The sequence below is a fragment of the Mandrillus leucophaeus genome, unplaced genomic scaffold (genome assembly GCF_000951045.1).
Source record: "Mandrillus leucophaeus isolate KB7577 unplaced genomic scaffold, Mleu.le_1.0 Scaffold148, whole genome shotgun sequence".
Lineage (NCBI taxonomy): Eukaryota > Metazoa > Chordata > Mammalia > Primates > Cercopithecidae > Mandrillus > Mandrillus leucophaeus.
Genome location: NW_012101454.1, coordinates 2,555,074 through 2,572,390, shown reverse-complemented (window position 1 = coordinate 2,572,390; position 17,317 = coordinate 2,555,074). Strand labels below are relative to the sequence as shown.

General features: G+C 39.7%; 1 protein-coding gene across 3 annotated transcripts in view; it reads left to right on the top strand.

Annotated features, from left to right (window-relative positions):
* SLC25A13 (solute carrier family 25 (aspartate/glutamate carrier), member 13) overlaps window positions 1-17,317 on the top strand; it is a 207,937-nt gene that overhangs the window by 112,235 nt on the left and 78,385 nt on the right. For all 3 annotated transcript variants that reach the window (XM_011974699.1, XM_011974698.1, XM_011974697.1), the window contains 4 exons: window positions 10,098-10,244; window positions 12,023-12,161; window positions 13,583-13,676; window positions 13,888-13,972. In XM_011974699.1, the coding sequence (XP_011830089.1) occupies window positions 10,098-10,244; window positions 12,023-12,161; window positions 13,583-13,676; window positions 13,888-13,972 (465 nt within the window). The remainder of the gene's footprint in view (window positions 1-10,097; window positions 10,245-12,022; window positions 12,162-13,582; window positions 13,677-13,887; window positions 13,973-17,317) is intronic.

The window sequence follows — 17,317 nt, the reverse complement described above, 5'->3', positions numbered from 1 at the left end:
TGCTGAATAGGGCCTACGAAGCTGCCTTTCCAATAAGCATCCTGAATTGCGATGCTTTGGATGGTTCAGGAAACACATTGTGGCAAACTTTGGTCTGGACTAGGCAACCCCGAATGTGTAAAGGTAAATGTTTGGCTCTTTATCCTAAGACTTATGGGAAGCCTGTTGAGGCAAACCTCATCAGATTTGTGTTTCAGAAGGATCACTCTGCTATTGTGTGGTAAATCTAATGGAGAGGGACGTGACCAAGGAGAGGGAGACCAGTTGGTTACCTTTTAACCCAAAAGTCAAACAACTATGGTCTCGGTCAGATGGTAACAGTGATGGACCAGAGTAAATGGAGTCAAGAGAACCTACAGGGATAGGCCAGACAGGACTTCATGATTTAATGGGACGTGGACAGTCAAGGATTTGCAGAACTCAGTGTTGACTCCTGGGTTTTAGGCTTGGGCTAGTGGGAGGATGGTGGTGTTTCACTGAAATCGGGAGCATAGGAAGAAGAGGAGGTTTCAGGGAGGGGCTACAGAGTAGTGCTTTATATGTAAGAGCTGTTCACATGTGTGTTGGTGTATTGGCTCTGCTGCCTCTTTTCAGTTCTTTGTTGTTGAGATGATCTACTGTAGGAGCCCTATCTACAGCCCCTGTATACTTGGACTTTTTGAAGGAATTTTGTTCTGCATTTTATGTAGCTAGGAAATTTCTTCTGTTTCCAGGGGTCATCTGCCTATTGCTCTAAAAGCATCATCCAGAAATTTGCAATGCTCTGAATTGGTGGAGAGGCCCGATTTTGAGGTTGCGGATTCCGTTGGCTAGCCAAGAGACAGGATAGCTGACCTGAGAGGGAATGAGGCTAAAAATCCTATCTAATGTCTTCTCATCAAGTAGAGTTTAAGAATGAGGTTACCTGACCCAACAGAGAGCTCTAATCACAAGGGCATGAGTATTTTATCACAGTTTTATTCTGGTCCTCATTTTGCCAGAAGAGGATAATGAAACCCGAAGACATGAATTGTAGTAAATAGAGCTAGGAATAGAACCTGGGGATCAAAGCTGTGTCTGGCATCCCAGACTGGTCATTCATATTAGTAAGGATCCTTGTCCTCACATCACAAATCCTGTGTTAACCTGGTTGGATGCCAAAGCATACCCATGCTAGTAGTGCAACTGAACAATTTTGGTTCTTTTTAAGAAATCAGATTAACCATTATTTTGGCTTCTTGGTCAGCACAGTGTAGAGGTCAGCCCAGTTCTTTTCTGTGTAACATGAACATTTTGGTTATTTAGATCCCGAGTCCTAGAGAGTAGAACTGTAGAAGCCTGCTGCTCCCAGGTGTTGGTAGTTGCCACATGTCCCTGTACAAGCCAGAGATTCGCTGCTGCTGGTCAGCTGTGGTCTTGGCTTTATACTCACCATCAGTTACAGTTTGCTACTCTATTTGTCATAGCATCCTGGTATAAGGCAAAAATTTCAACACAAGAGACTATATATGTTAAAAACAAAATTGCTGCTACCCCTGCCCAACCTCCACCAAACAAAACATACCTTCAACCATGACAACCCAAATTTTCTAGCTTTAGAATTAATAAGCGATTTCATGTGTTCATAAAAAATAATCCCTTGTAGTAGAACTGACTGAAGCCATAATTCTTTACACATAAGTGGACAAATAACAAAGTCCTTGCTTAGATTTGAGTAATCTGAGCCATTTGCCCGTCCCTTTTGTCCCCCAACTTGTCTTGTCTGTAGTAGTGAAAGTACCTAGACCATGAAATTTTTTTCTTTTCTTTTTTTTTTTTTTTGAGACAGAGTCTCACTCTGTCACCCAGGCTGGAGTGCAATGGCGTGATCTCGGCTCACTGCAACCTCCACCTCCCAGGTTCAAGCGATTCTCCTGCCTCAGCCTCTGGAGTAGCTGGGATTACAGGCTGCCCACCACCATGCCCAGCTAATTTTTTGTATTTTTAGTAGAGATGGGGTTTCACCATGTTGGTCAGGCTGGTCTTGAATTCCTGACCTCAAGCAATCCATCAGCCTCGCCCTCCCAAAGTGCTGGGATTACAGGCGTGAGCCACAGTGCCCGGCCCGACCATGTGTTTTTAGTAGCCCAAGAACACAGTTGTATTTTCATTTTCACTAAGTGAATGCTTTTTATGTTGATTCTAAGTTGTATCAGGTGGGGATCTATGATGTAGCTTTGGTACTGTTTCATAAACACCGCATCGTTTGGTGTTCTCAAATGAACTAGTGAGTAGAGCACGTTATTGTTGTTTGCCTTCAACTCTTCTACTAGATGAGATTCTGTTTTGTGTCCAAATGGAAGCCACTGCTAGTTTGGTGATGAGTAACTAGAGATGTGGTCACTTGGACAGTAAGATGCAGGATACGCTCCAGCCACAGCACACACTTTCTACTCTGGGCAAAGGAAATCAGGATTCATTGTGCTGTTGTGTCTGTGGTGTTAGCTTGCTGTTTTGTTGAGCAGCCTGTTGTGCAGGCTTTTACAGTAACATCCTGATAAAAATTAGCACTCTATACAGCATCTCCCCAGCTGTTACCCACTGTGAAGTTTAACGTTAAATCAGAAGAGCAAGGAAATTGAGATGGAAAAGCTCTGTATTTTTTTTCTACCAAGGTGTTGCGGTGTATGCCAAGCCACATGTGACACTGCTTCCAAAGACCCTTTTAATTAAAGGCCCCACCCAGTGAACTGGGGATGAAATTTCACCCTCAACTCTGAAACTCTGACTGCATGGCCAAATGGGGGGTCGGGGGGGAGGTACAAATAGAACACAATTAAGAATGGTGACTACTTATCTCTCTACCTATTTTATTGCTATGTTTCATTTTTACTTTGTTAAAAAATATGTGGATCTTCATTTTAATTAGAATGTTTTTCTTCAAATTAGCATAGATTATGAAAACGAAGTGGATCTTTATATGCAAACTAGTATACAGGTACTGATATGTGATGTAATATAGAAATTGTTTGGACTAAATATGATATGGTATTTTTTAGGCAAATCGTCTTTATACATTTTTGTTTCCTGTTTTGATAAACAATTAGCTGCATTTTGCCTAGAATTTTGCTATCACCATGTCTAAAAAGGAATTATTTCGAATCATTTCCTTATTAACTCTTTGCTTTTATTAATATTTTAGATTTTGTTATAATTTCAAAACACAAAAATGCAAATTAACCTGGGTTCAAAAAATATATTTATTTTTTGGTGTTTTTGGCTTTATAATATAAATCACCTGGATCTTCTGCTTGTTTTGAGGGGCTGGGTTTTTTGTTTTTTTATTGTTATTGCTGTTGTTGTTGTTGTTGTTGTTCCTGATAAATTGTTCTCAGGCTAAAGCACAAACTTGCATGTCTGAATAGAGATGGAGAGAATATTTTACATTCAAAATATACCCACCTGAAAATTGGAGATTATTAAGGAAATGACAGGCCTGGGACTGTTAGAAGCACGAATGTTAGACCTAAAGTGGTGTAACCCCTATATATGTTTATTCTGTACAACTAGCAATTTTGAAGAGTTTGATTTTTTTTTTTTCTATAGCAGTCTGAATCGGTGTGTTGAAGTAGTTGGAAACTGGTGCAATAAAAGCCTGTTCCATTAATCATCATGCACCAGAATAGAGGGAACAGAAAATAGTTCACTGGCACATATTAAAGACAAATTGGGCCTCCTTTCATGTACTTGAGTGGAACTGCCTTAGAGATAGCTGCAGAACTCATGCTCTTGGACCTTCTGGCCTTAGGTGATAGGAAGGACCATTTGTCTTTAGTTGGTAACTGTCTTTGGCAGCAGCATTTAGTAAGCACCCATTGCCAGGTACTGTTCAGAGCTCTCTTTAGAGACACACTTCATTTTCTCAGCTCTCTGAATTTGCTACAAGGTTTCAGGCCCTCTGTCTTATTTTCTTACTTATTTAGGTATCAGTTTGATTTTTGTTGTCTGGCTGCTCTTTGTATGCACTATGGGATCTCACCTATTTCTACAATCATCTTTTTCTTCTTCTGGTTTTTGGTAGGCCGCCTCTGAAAGGAACAGGCAGTCTGTGTAGGCTAAGATCATGGCTCCAGAAGCCGACTGCCTCGATGCATATTCAGTTTCATCCTTGCCCGTGTCACCCTTGGCTCATTCTTACCTGATTTTTCTGTCTTCAGAACAAGATGGTAGAACCACCTCGGTTGTGGAGAGGATTCAAAGAGATGAAGCAGGGAAAACACAACAGTCCCTGGTACATAGCATGCACTTAATAACTTAGTAAATGTTCACCTTGTGATGTTTTCTCTAAAATCCTGTTATCTAAATTTCCCAGATCTGTATTTCTACCTGTACCTCCAGCTTTCTTTTGTGTATCTCTTAACTTTTTGTTTATAACTGAAACTCACTTCACTGCAGGTTTTTCATCGTGGTCAACCACCTCATCTCTTTCCCCTTGAATATTTTCCTTTGTGGTAGAGTATCTTCCCCATCATTCAAAATGAGGATTTTTGAGATATATCTTCCTTCATTTATATATTCAAGTCATCATCAAAATTTTCTTAGTATCTCTTTTCCTATTGCCTGTCCAAATCTAATTATGGCCGTTACTTACGATTTTGCCTGAGGCAGCATAAATTAATAGTTAAGAATCTCAGTTTTAAAATCTGACACCCCTTGCTTTGAATCTTAACTCTTCCACTTCTTAGTTGTGTGACTTTAGGCTAGTTACCTGACCTCTCTGAACCTCAGGTGCCTCTGTGTAAAATGGTAATAATCATTACTTCACAGAATTATTGTGAGACTTAAGTGAAATGCTGTCTTTGAAGTTCTTGGCATAGCCCCTGGTCTATAGTGAGCGTTGAAGCATTCTGCTGTTGTTATCCTCCATCCTGGCTGATGTTCATTTTTCTGTTCCTGTGGCTAGTTCAGAATGATTGAGCAGAACCACTGTTTCATATTGCAAGAGACTTTAGAGGTTTTTAAACCTTTCACCTAGACAAAAATCAAAGCCACCGTTTATTAAATGCCTGTCATGCATGACCTCTGGTTTTTACAACCCTGCACAGTAGGTGGTGGTGTGCCTATTCTGTAGAAGAAAATCTGAGGCTCTAAGATGCAAACAATGACCTGAGCTCTCCCGAGTAGCAGTGTCGTGACTTCTGTTTGCACTGTACCCACGCCTGTTCCAGATTTCATATTGTCATCACAATGTATGGCTTCCATAACTCCCTCTATTAAAGATAAGGTAAAATTCTTGACATATGTTCCTCAGCCTGTGGTTGAACACGTATTTCTGGTGTCAGGGAACCTGCTACTTTTCAAGGTAGCCCATTTTACTGCAGAATAGTTCTATAGGTTAAAGACTTCTGTGTACTGTGCTAAACTCTGACCCCTATAGCATCTCTCCATTTTTTCAGAAGAAATAGCCAGCCTAATATTTTTTTACTTGATAGTCTTTTAACTTTTAAATATATGAATGTAATGCTTACTGCCCATATTGTTCTCCCCTCCTCTGCACAGATGACTCATTTACTTCTGATCCCCTTAATTTTAGAAATAAATATTATTTTGTATATGCTATATTTCATGCATACTAAAAGCTCTCTGTCTCTGTTTTATCCCTTCTGGGTTCAGATCTAGGAGCTGTCATTCTCTTGACAAGCCATAGTATACATTTAGATTTTCATTAAATAGCTTTTGAGGTGCAAACCAGAAGCTTCAGTTTTAGGTCATTCTGCCATGAGTAGTGAGCCTGGTCATTTATTTCTTTCATATTTATGGAGTAATCTATGTGTTAGCTCCCACTGGCCTCCTGATTTAATTTTTTCCTCCTTTGTCTCTTGGGGCTGTGGGAAAGACAGCAAAAAGTGAGTGAGGCCAGGAGAAGGCCTTTTAGATTTGGTTTCTCTCCTCCTTGGTCTCTGCTACTATTGGTGAAACAATCCTGATGCTCTGGGTATACTGAAGCCTTTGCCTTAATGGAAAACTTTAGGGAATTTTATTATTTTTCCACGAAAATAGGCAACAGTAAAATCTAGAGCATTAAATGCAAATTGAGTTTTTATCTTTCCACAGCTCTTAAGATTTCTTAGTGTCAAATTTATCTTTTAATCAAATTCCTGACAGTAGCTTTGTCTGAGGCTCCCCATGCAGTTAAGAGAAGTTATTAGGAGCATGGGTAGATTGGGGGCTGGGGGGCAGAACTGCAGAGGCTTGAATTCCAGCTTTACTGCTCCTGTCAGTGAGACTTTCATTTGCTCAACTGCTATAGTGAGGTTAATAATAATACCTACCATATAGGCTTGCAGCAAGCATTCCGTGAATTGATTCCTGTAAAATGCTTTATAGCAGTGCCTGCTGCATAATACATGCTCGCTAACTGCTATTGCATGGTTGTCGTATTGGTTGAGGTCATGGTTTCATTTCTTCACCTGGGAGAAGAAACAGTCACGACATAAACAGATGATCTTCAGAAAGCAACCCACATCTTCAGAAAGCTGCTTTTAAAGTTGGAGAGCCACCTAACTGTGTGTTTTCACTCTGTCGTACTATTTAGAGAACTACATAGATCTAGCATTTTGTTCTCTGTGGAACTTATAACGCCCCCAATCTTTAAGAGCTGTTGGAAATGTAATCTCAAGTTGTTCATCATCAGGCTTAAAATGACTTTCTTATTCCAGCTTGAGGGGTCCCTGCTCGTAGATGTTTAATCATGGAAGCGTGGGCACAGGATGCGTTGTGACACTGTCCTCATCACAGGTGCATCCCCTGTCCTGCTGCTTGAGCACCAGCCCTCACCTTGGCATCCATTCCCAATCTGGAATTCTGGACAGGCTGGTCTTAGCATTGTGGCTTCCTGCTTTCTGAGCAGATGGAGTTGCCAGAGAAAGTGATGCCATTTTTGGTATAATTGTCTGAGGATCCCTAAGACGTTGAGTTATAAACTAGGGAAAATGGTAAATCGCTGAACATACCTTCTACTATTGTTGACAGTAATCTTGGCTTATGCAAGCTTTAGCAATGGGTCTGGTAATTCAAAGGAGACTGTTCATTTACTTTCCATTGAATATGTACTGTGGTCATTTTTCACTACAGGGTGTTTAACGGTTGGTTTCTTCTTTCTTCCTGAATTGGAAGCGCTTATATGGAGAACCTTCCTTTGTTCAATAGCTCATAATTTGTTCATTCAGTTGGTTTTACACAATACTTTTCACTGATGAGTATGCCTGTCTTTTATTGAGTACCTGCTATATATCTAAAGTATTCTGCTGAGCTGCATGTATAAATGTAAATAGGTGTTTACGGGACTTCAACAGGATATACTGTCTTTTCCTTGGTAAGGTAGGTGTAAAGGCAGGAATGTGAATAACTGATTATGATGTAAGATCAAATAAGACAAGTCTTATAATTGATATTCAGACAGGGGGCCTCGGAAGGGATATCAGTTATTTCTAGTTATAAGACCTGGTTATATTTGCCTAAGTGGTACCATTTGAGCTAAGCTTAAAGGAAGTGGCAGGATTTCAGGAGCTGGAGAAAGGGGCAGCAGTCTACACTAGGTGGAAGGAACAATGTGAGCAAAAGCCCAGGTGTGTGGCAGGTCTAGCAGGGGTGGGCATGGGTGGTAGGAGATGAGGCTAAGAGTAGTTCCTCTGGGGACTTGTATGCCTTGCTTCAGAGATGGGTCTGTATGATGAAGGGTTGTTGGAGATTTCCATAGAGGGAGAGGGAGGTCAGGTCTTTAATTCTGAAAAGCAACTTTTGATGTGTGCATGGTAGACCACAGAGGTCCAGACTGCAAGCCCAAGTTCCACACTGACAGTCAGAACTACTGACTGTCAGTGATAATGTAGGTGAGTATTGAGGAAGGCCTGAACAGTAGCATCAGGAACAAAAGGGAAAAGGTGCATTTGGGCAAACTTTCAAAGGCCTAAGGGACAGAATTTGGTAACTGCTTTACTCCGAGAGAAAGGAAGCTTGAACAATTCAGAATGACAGCTTTCTAGGTGAGGTGGCCGATAAAACTACGTGCCTAATAGTTAAGCTGTGAACATAGAAGAGAAACCAGGATTGAGCACTGGGTTGGAGGATCTACAATAGGGGGTTAGTGATGTGTCATTCTACGTCCTTTACACGATACCCACTTGGATATATTCTCTAAACAGAAATTCTGGTCCAGCAGAAAGGAGTGAGATTTGAATATGGGAGTTAAGCCTTACTTAGTTTTTAAGAAATCCTTGAGGGCTTAAGGGAGAGAGCACTCTGTCTAGGCGAGTAGAGTGAGAAGATGTGAGGACAGAGGGGCCAACAGATGCTTCCCATTTAAGGAGCCAGTGGTGGAGGCTCCAGAAAGACTGGGATCCCAGAAGAGAGCTTCAATTGAGACAGGCTGGTTCGAAACTGGCAGATGGCTACAAATGAGGAGATTCTTTTAAGTGGATAAGAACTCTGATTCTTACTATTAAATGTCTTATCTTTAAAATTTTTTAATGTAGACATTTTCAAACTGCAAAAGTAGAAGACTATAGTGACCCATCATGCAACTGTTATTTGGCTTCCATTATTGCAAATATCATATTTCTTCTTTCATCTCCCTGCCTTTCTGGGGAAGGAAAGGAAGATCGAGTACTTTAAAGCAGTATCAGACTCATGTTGCTTCCCTTACACTTTAGTTTGCACAAATTCATAAGGACAATTATTTTTTACATAACTTGAATAAATATGATGTCATTATCTCACTAAAGTTAAAAATTATTTCCTTAATATCGTCTAAAAAACCTCCATTTTATTCAAATAATTTGAAGTTTTTGAGAGCCCTATTGGTGTTCCCTTTTTTTTTTTTTTTTTTTTTGAGACAAGGTTTCACTCTGTCACCCAGGCTGGAGTGTGGTGGCATGATCTCAGCTCACTGCAACCTCCTCCTCCCCAGGCTCAGGTTATCCTCCCACCCCAGTCTCCCAAGTAGCTGGGACTACAGGCATGCACCTCCATGCCTGGCTAATTTTTTGATTTTTTGTAGAGATGAGGTTTTGCTGTGTGGCCCAGGCTGGACTGGAACTCCTAGGCTCAAGCAATCCATCCACCTCAGCCTCCCGAAGCGTTGGGATTACAGACATGAGCTACTACTGTGTTGCCCGATGTTACTTTTTAATTGCATAGAAGTTAGCTGTCACTCCAAGGGCCCATTTGGGAAATGGGCAGAGTGTTGTGAGGAAGATAATATGCTCTCTACAGGAAGAATGCTCCTCCCATATGGTGCACAATGAGTTTTGATAGGAGGCTATGTTTTCTTTTGTGTACACACTTAATCTCCTGGGAATAGCAACAGAGCTCTGTGATTGGATGTTCTGTCTTTAGATCATTTTAATTAAACATATGCAATGATACCACGACAGATTTGCTTCCCCTAATCCACATACTATCCAACTACTTGGAGCAGTAGTCCTTAACCAAGGCATATGGCTCTATCTAGAGACATTTTTGATTGTTATGACCTTGGAGGAAAGGGGCTACTTATATCCAGTGGGAAGAGAATAGGGGTTCACATGACAGCCCTCCCATAATAAAGACTTATGCTGTCTAAAATGCCAATAATGCCAAGGCTGAGAAACCCTGTGTTGGAGAAATAGCAGAGAAGAACCACCACTCTTTTCTATCTATTGTTACATCACGTGTGTGTGTATCAGGTTGCAGTTAAGAACTTTTCTCTTTTCTTTGGAGAGAAGTTAAAGTTCCTGGCAGTATTTTTCCTTAGATCATCTGTATCACCTAAGCTGGATTGGGCCAGATCTTTGAACCTTCCAAACTTTATTCCGGTTTTCATTTTCTTTGTATTCATGGACTGTAGAGAGCATGGAAGTGATTGGGTTTCTTTGGGTAGCACAGTCAAGTGGAGTGCACTTTCTCAAGACATGTTCATTGGTCTGAGCAAAGTTCTTTCTCTTGGAAGGAGACAGTAGCTTGGGGGTGCTATTAGGCAGATGGGGGCTTGTTAGATCAAAAGGTAATCTCTCTTCAGTCTGATTTTAAAATGAACTGTCATTTGTAGTAATTATTAAATGAGAAGCATAAATTAGGTATTTTACTTTCTTTATTTGCAGGAAATACAACTGGAGCATGCAAAGCAAGCCTTTGTGCAACGGGACAATGCTAGGACTGGGAGAGTCACAGCCATTGACTTCCGAGACATCATGGTCACCATCCGCCCCCATGTCTTGACTCCTTTTGTAGAAGAATGTCTAGTAGCTGTAAGTCATAACTTGCCTTAATGAAGTGGTTTAACTCAGTAAATAAGGAATTATAAAAACAATTCTGTAAGTTATGTAGTATTTTTTTCTGTTGCAAACACTAACATTTTAATGTCATCACGTACGTTACTAAACTCAGAGAGTGTGTTTTGGCTAGTTTTGGTTGGCAAGTTAATTTGTTATCTGGGTAATATGGAATATCTTCGAGAAATATATTAACTGTTTAAAGATAAAAGGAAAAACATTTGCGATCTCATGTGAATTTTGCTTTAGATTTTGAAGTATATCAAGTGCCTATTTTTGCCAATCTTCTTAGATGCTCTAAGGAAAAAAAAAAAAGTAGTGCACATGTATATCATTTGTTAGAGTAGTTAGCACAACAGAAACTCGAAACCTTAAATTCTCTTTCACCGTGTATGTGTTGAGGCCACAAAGGTACATGTGACAGCAGAGCCCTGCAGTTGTGTTTCATGGAGCCTCCCTCCCCCTGGTGTCAGCTGCTGTCCTTCCCTCATGGGCCCTGGGGATGTCCTGCAACATTCTGTAGTGGTGGTGGTTCTTAAGCCCTGCTCATGGAGCACCAGAATCACCATTAAAAACTATTGGAACTACAGATTCTGAGATCTCTTCTAGGCCTATCATATACCATCTATAGACAATGAGGTCTTAGAATCTAATTTTGTAAAGCTTCTGGGTGATTTTGGTAATAACGCAGTTTTAGGAGCAGTACCCAGTGGTAACTGTCCTTTTGTTAATCCCAGGGAGAAGACTGTTTTCACCATCATGTGGGTTTTCCACAGTGCTTACCATAGGCAGGAACTCAGAGTAGCCTTTCAGTTTCCTTTCTTCCCCCGAGTGCTTAGTTCTGGAGACATGACATTCTGACAAGGCCTTTTCCATTCTGGCACTGTGTTAATCTAACTCCTTTTCTTGGGCGCCCCCTTCTCTGCTCCATACTAAACCTTCATGTCAGCTATTTTAAATGATTACTAAGTGAAGATTTATGTGGTTGTTACCTTATAAAGAAGTGCTTTCCTAATAAAAATATTTTGCCTTGTTAGGGAAGGATAGAATTTGAAACTCCAAACTGAAGTCTCATTCATAATGGACATTCTGTCTGTTTCCCTTGTCCCTTGTGAAGAAATATGGTTTCTTAAAAATTCTGATTATCAGAATTTTTTCTAGTCTTAACCCCCCATGAAAGTATATGGCATCTCGTAATTTTACCATAATATGCTTGTTTGCTAGAAATCCCACCAATGTAAAGTCTGTACCTAAATGATTATTTATTACTGGTTATTAGTAACTTGACAAGTCTTGATATTAATGTTAGATTGACCACTTTTCATAGTATGTTTGCATTGATATAATACAGTTTTTCATGCATAAGCACACACGTGTGTGCATATGTACTTATAGTTTTGCATGTTTAAGTCTTTAAGATTTGCTCATTAGATGAAATAAACCAACTTATAAAACATTTCCAATTGAAATTTGAACTCTAAATTACTACTAGTCCTGTTATAATCCTACACATGTATTTATTTAGTTTTCTAGGAGTTGTGTGTGGAGAATACAAGTTCTGGTCATGATTAGTTGCAGTTGCTTCTAAAAATCATTTATAGCTTTTTTTAATGCTAAAGAAAAATACTTGTAGTCATTTCTTCTTGTACATGCATTTTTGATTACTTTCAAACTAGTATTAGATGTATGTACTTCTGAATCATCTATAAATCTTTTGTATATTTTTCTTCTCTCTTGTTTTCAATTTATTTGAGGCTGCTGGAGGTACCACATCCCATCAAGTTAGTTTCTCCTATTTTAATGGATTTAATTCGCTCCTTAACAACATGGAACTCATTAGAAAGATCTACAGCACTCTGGCTGGCAACAGGAAAGATGTCGAAGTGACTAAGGGTAAGTGAGAATATAGCTGAATTCTTGCCTGCAAGTATGGTGTATTATTAGGGTGAAGAAGGCAACTAGTACTTTATGATTTTTCTGTCCCATTGACATGTATTAACCATATGATAACATGTGGTTTTCATCCTTTGATCAGACAAACAAAAGCAAATAAAACAATCTTCACCAAGTTTTAAAGAAACTGGGCCTGGCGTGGTGACTACTCCTGAAATCCCAGCACTTTGGGAGGCCGAGGTGGGTGGATCACCTGAGATCAGGAGTTTGAGACCAGCGTGGCCAACGGGGTGAAACCTTGTCTCTACTAAAAATACAAACATTAGCTGGGTGTGGTGGTGTGCACCTGTAATCCCAGCTACTCGGGAGGCTGAGGCAGGAGAATCGCTTGAACCTGGGAGGCGAAAGTTGCAGTGAGCCAATATCACATCACTGCACTCCAGCCTGGGCAACAAGAGCAAAATGCTGTCTCAAAAATAAAGAAAGAAACTGAAGACATCCTTTGAATAAGGAAAACATGTAAAGTTTCTTAAATATTTTCAAATCTTTCTACAACTTAAGCTAAATTGGCAACCTCTAAGGAAGCCTTCAGATGTATATGAGGAATTCCATAAAGTTGTATTGGTGACAGTGTAAGTTGATCTGTAAGCTTGGAACAGGATATTATCAGTATTGTAATGGGATTTAAAAAAAAGTCAGAGCCAGCACGGTGGTTCATGCCTATAATCCTAGCACTTTGGGAGGCTGAGGCGAGTGGATCATGAGGTCAGGAGATCAAGACCATCCTGGCTAACACGGTAAAACCCCATCTCTACTAAAAAATATATATTAAGAAAATTAGCAGGGCATGGTGGCACACGCCTGTAGTCCCAGCTCCTTGGGAGGCTGAGACAGGGGAATCGCTTGAACCCAGGAGCCGGATGTTGCAGTGAACTGAGATCTCACCAATGCACTCCAGCCTGGGCAACAGAGCAAGACTCTATCTGAAAAAAAAACAAAAAAAGAAAAAAAAATCAGAATTCCCTTTGGAATTCCACAGCTTCATTAATATAACCTCCTAAATTAATATAAATAGTAATCCTAATTTAACCAGTTAATTAGGTGAATATAACCTCCCCTCCTGGGACCTATGCTTATGAAGTTTCATATATGATTCCTTATTTTCCCTGATTGGCGATTTGAATAACATCAGATGACACCAAGCTTTTAACCTTTGTGTTCAAGAACATATTCTGCACACTCTTTCCAAATGAATGCAAGAACTGCAAAAATTCTTACCTTATTTGGATTGACTTGAATTCTGCAATTGATGATAATAATACAACTTTGTGATGTTCACTCATTCCAGTGCCTTGAGTTAATGCTGAATTTAGTGGCTATTTCTTCTTGAATCTTTCCCTTTTAACTTTTCTTCCATACAGAGGAGTTTGTTCTGGCAGCTCAGAAATTTGGTCAGGTTACACCCATGGAAGTTGACATCTTGTTTCGGTTAGCAGATTTATATGAGCCAAGGGGGTAAGTTGGCTTTTTTTTTTTTTTGAATTAGCTTAATAAAAGGAGGTTAGGAGGTGGGGGTAAGAAGAGGGCAGCAATCAGGAGAAAAAGAAGCCAAACTGAAGGCTATATTTTAAATATGGGAAATGAAAAAAGGAATGTTTTTAAATTGTATAATGTAAATTGTAATAAATTGGTATATTTGTTGCTTGTGTTTGTTTTTCCCCTACAGACGTATGACCTTAGCAGACATTGAGCGGATTGCTCCTCTGGAAGAGGGAACTCTGCCCTTTAACTTGGCTGAGGCCCAGAGGCAGGTGAGCAAAGAGGAGCAAACTTGCATTCTGGTGTTTCCCTAGCATGATACCCCTGCTCTGTTCCACTTGCAGTTGCCTTTGTGGCATTGGTATCTGACTTAACCATTTTTCTGTTTTGCACCAAAAATCTAGATAAATTTTAAAGGCTGTAAAGAGAAATTCCTTAGAAATGGTGTGATAAACAGGTATTTGGCATTTGTTCATTTCTTGCTAAGGTGGAGTGATTTCCTAACTGCACCAGAAGCCTAACGCCCCGAAAACGTGAAGGAGGTCTTTTCTCCTTCCTTCTTGAAGTCTCATGTTGCGAGATGTAACGAAGGAATCCCGTGTTGGTGTCACTGTGCCTGTCAGCAGCTGCACATTGCTAAATGAAAGCCGTCTTTGCTCTGTGGAGCGGCCCTTCATCAGCGCATCGTCTAACTGCCATGCCTTCCGTTTTTCTGAATATCGAAATGAGATAATTTTGTTTAGTCTGGAGTTACAGTTTAAAGGCTTTCAGACCTATTTTCTCTATGAAAGGATTCATAAGTTATGTGGAAACAATTTTAGGAATGTTAAATTTTATTTTATGGTTAACAGAAACCAATCTCTTGAAGTTGTGGGAGTCAGAAACTTAAGACATGGGACCTCCTCCTTTAACTCTTGTCCAGCTTTCTGTAGATCAGGATTAGAGAAGAAAAGCCTTCGTAGCACGTGTTGTGCTTACATGGTGTTTGTAAAACAAATCCACTCACAGGCAAGTGTCGTTTTTAGAAAAATATCTCCTTTTAGGCAGAGCCGTCTCTGAATCCTGTGAGACTTCACAGTTTCTGGCATGGAGCTCTGGGTTTGTACAGAGACGCCAGTGTGACCACAATGGGTTGATGCGGGCTACACTTTTAGGACTGTCAGGCCTTGAGCCAGGGCCCCCTCCTTTTAGCTCTTTCCCACCCAAATGCAGTGGTGAGTTTTGTGTGCAGCATGCAAGTCAAAGTAGTGGGTGTGTGCTCAGTAAATTCTAACAAGCACCTCTGGAAAACCAGCTGGCCTTGCTTAAAAGAGGAAGCCGATTTCTCTGAGTGCAGGAGAAAGAACTGTATAATCACATGCAGAGGTGGAAGCAACACTGCTCTCTCTCCTTTCCCTTTGATTTTTAACACTGCTTAGGAGATGATTATCTCTTCGTCTGTATGCCACCAGCTATTGTAGAAATTTCGGGATTAAGAGAAGCAGAGAAGTTTTTTTTAGATCCCTCCTACTCTTCAGCTGGCAGAGGCTTCCCACAATTTTTCCTTTATGCTCTTTGCAGCTTTTGAGAGTTTATGATGGGTGCTTGTTGATACTGGCCATGAAGGGGTTAGACCAGATTGATGAGATTTACAGCAGGAAATGATTGGCTGCTGCTTAGAGGTTTAAAGCAATTCACAATGGTCTTGCCTGGAATAGGCTTTTTACTGCATGAACCCTAGTGGGCCCGACAAATTCAAGCAAGGGAGGTCATCCACCTGTGGGCACAGCACTGCCTGTCCAGCACTGTGCAGCACTTGTAGCGTTTATCCTGGATAGAGGGGTGAAGGAGCAGAGTTTTGTCTCATTTCAAGAACATGCTACAGTTCTGGCTTCAGAAAACTTAAGCAAAAGGCTAGGATTTCATTTGTCTTTTAGGAGAGGAATTAATGGTGGTGGTAGGTCCCTCCTGCCCTCCCTCTATAATTTTCAGAGCATTTTCACTCATTATTTTGATGCCAGAACATTTCTAAGTATTGCATATTTATATCCCTGTAAATAAAATATTGCTTCTCTTTTGGATGTGTCTGTCAAAATGAAGGTACTATTGATTTCCATCTATATAGGTCTAGAATTGGAAACAACTCATAGAATTTGCGGAAGAAATGTTTTGTATCTTAAAGCGGCATATTTCTATGTAAAGTTATTTTCAGTTAAGTGACTTTGAAGGAGATTCCCAATGATCTCATTGTATTAGAATTGTGTTACATTGACAGCAACTAAAATTCAGTGGGTTGATAGCTGGGGTTGCTGATTATTTTCATTGTTCACTGATTTTAATTATCATGGCTTCTGAAAAACAAATTTTATTGAATGTATGTATTCATTCAACAGGTATTTATTAAGTACTGACTATATGTCACCCTCATTTGACAACTCTCTGTGACATAAAATTACTGTTTTATTTATGCAGACAAAGAAGTGCAGCACTCTGAAATGTTCTGGCATCAAAAACACTAAGGATGTCAGGTCCAAAGAACCACAAAACAATGACTGACTGACCTGAAGTATGAATTTAGAAAAGATGGATTAAAAAAAGAGAAAAAGTAACAATCAACTGAAATACAGCCACCTAGTTTTAGCTACTGTAAATGTTTTGAGTATCTCTGGGTGGTAGGGAGGCAAAATGTTAGTATTTATTTTATATGCATATATATGTAAACATCTTACAAGCATTTTTAATAAAAAGTGACATCTTTTTTGTATATAGTCTTAAAATTTGTTTTTAAAAAAATTACCAGGAAATATTTCAAACATTTAAATAGGTAAAAAGAATCATATAACAAATACTTGTCTACCTACCATGCTCTTTTTAGCCTATGTTTTCTTTTATAATTCCTTTTGAACATTTAATATCAAGATATTCTTTTACAGTATCATTTTGAATGATAGGCTTTTGTTACAAAGTTATTATTTTTAAAGGCTATAGTCCCCCATTATTGAACATTCAGAATATTTCCAATAAGTACTACAAATGTTTTTTAAGTGCTACATTCTTATAGCTTGTTACATGCATGATTATCTTCTATCCTAACTTTTTTTTTTGAGACGGAGTTTCGCTCTTCTTGCCCAGGCTGGAGTGCAATGTCGCCATCTTGGCTCACTGCAACCTCGGCCTCCTACGTTCAAGCAATTCTCCTGCCTCAGCCTCCCAAGTAGCTGAGATTACAGGGATGTGCCTTACGTCCAGCTAATTTTTTATTTTTAGTAGAGACGGGGTTTCTCCATGGTGGTCAGACTGGTCTCGAACTCCTGACCTCAAGTGATCCACCCACCTTGGCCTCCCAAAGTGCTGGGATTGCAGGTGTGAGCCACTGCACCCAGCCTATTCTAACTTCAGAGGTTACGTACATTTTAAGGGTTTAGTTGTATATTACTGAACATCTCTCTATTTATACTTGCTTTAATGGCAAATTTGAGAAGGCCTGTTATCAACTTTTGCCAGGCTGGGTATTGCCACTTAAAAACAAAAATACATACAAACCAAAAACCTGCCAATTTGATTGATGAAAATGATATCTCATAGATGTTTTTATTTATTTTATTTTATTTTTTTGAGACGGAGTCTCACTCTGTTGC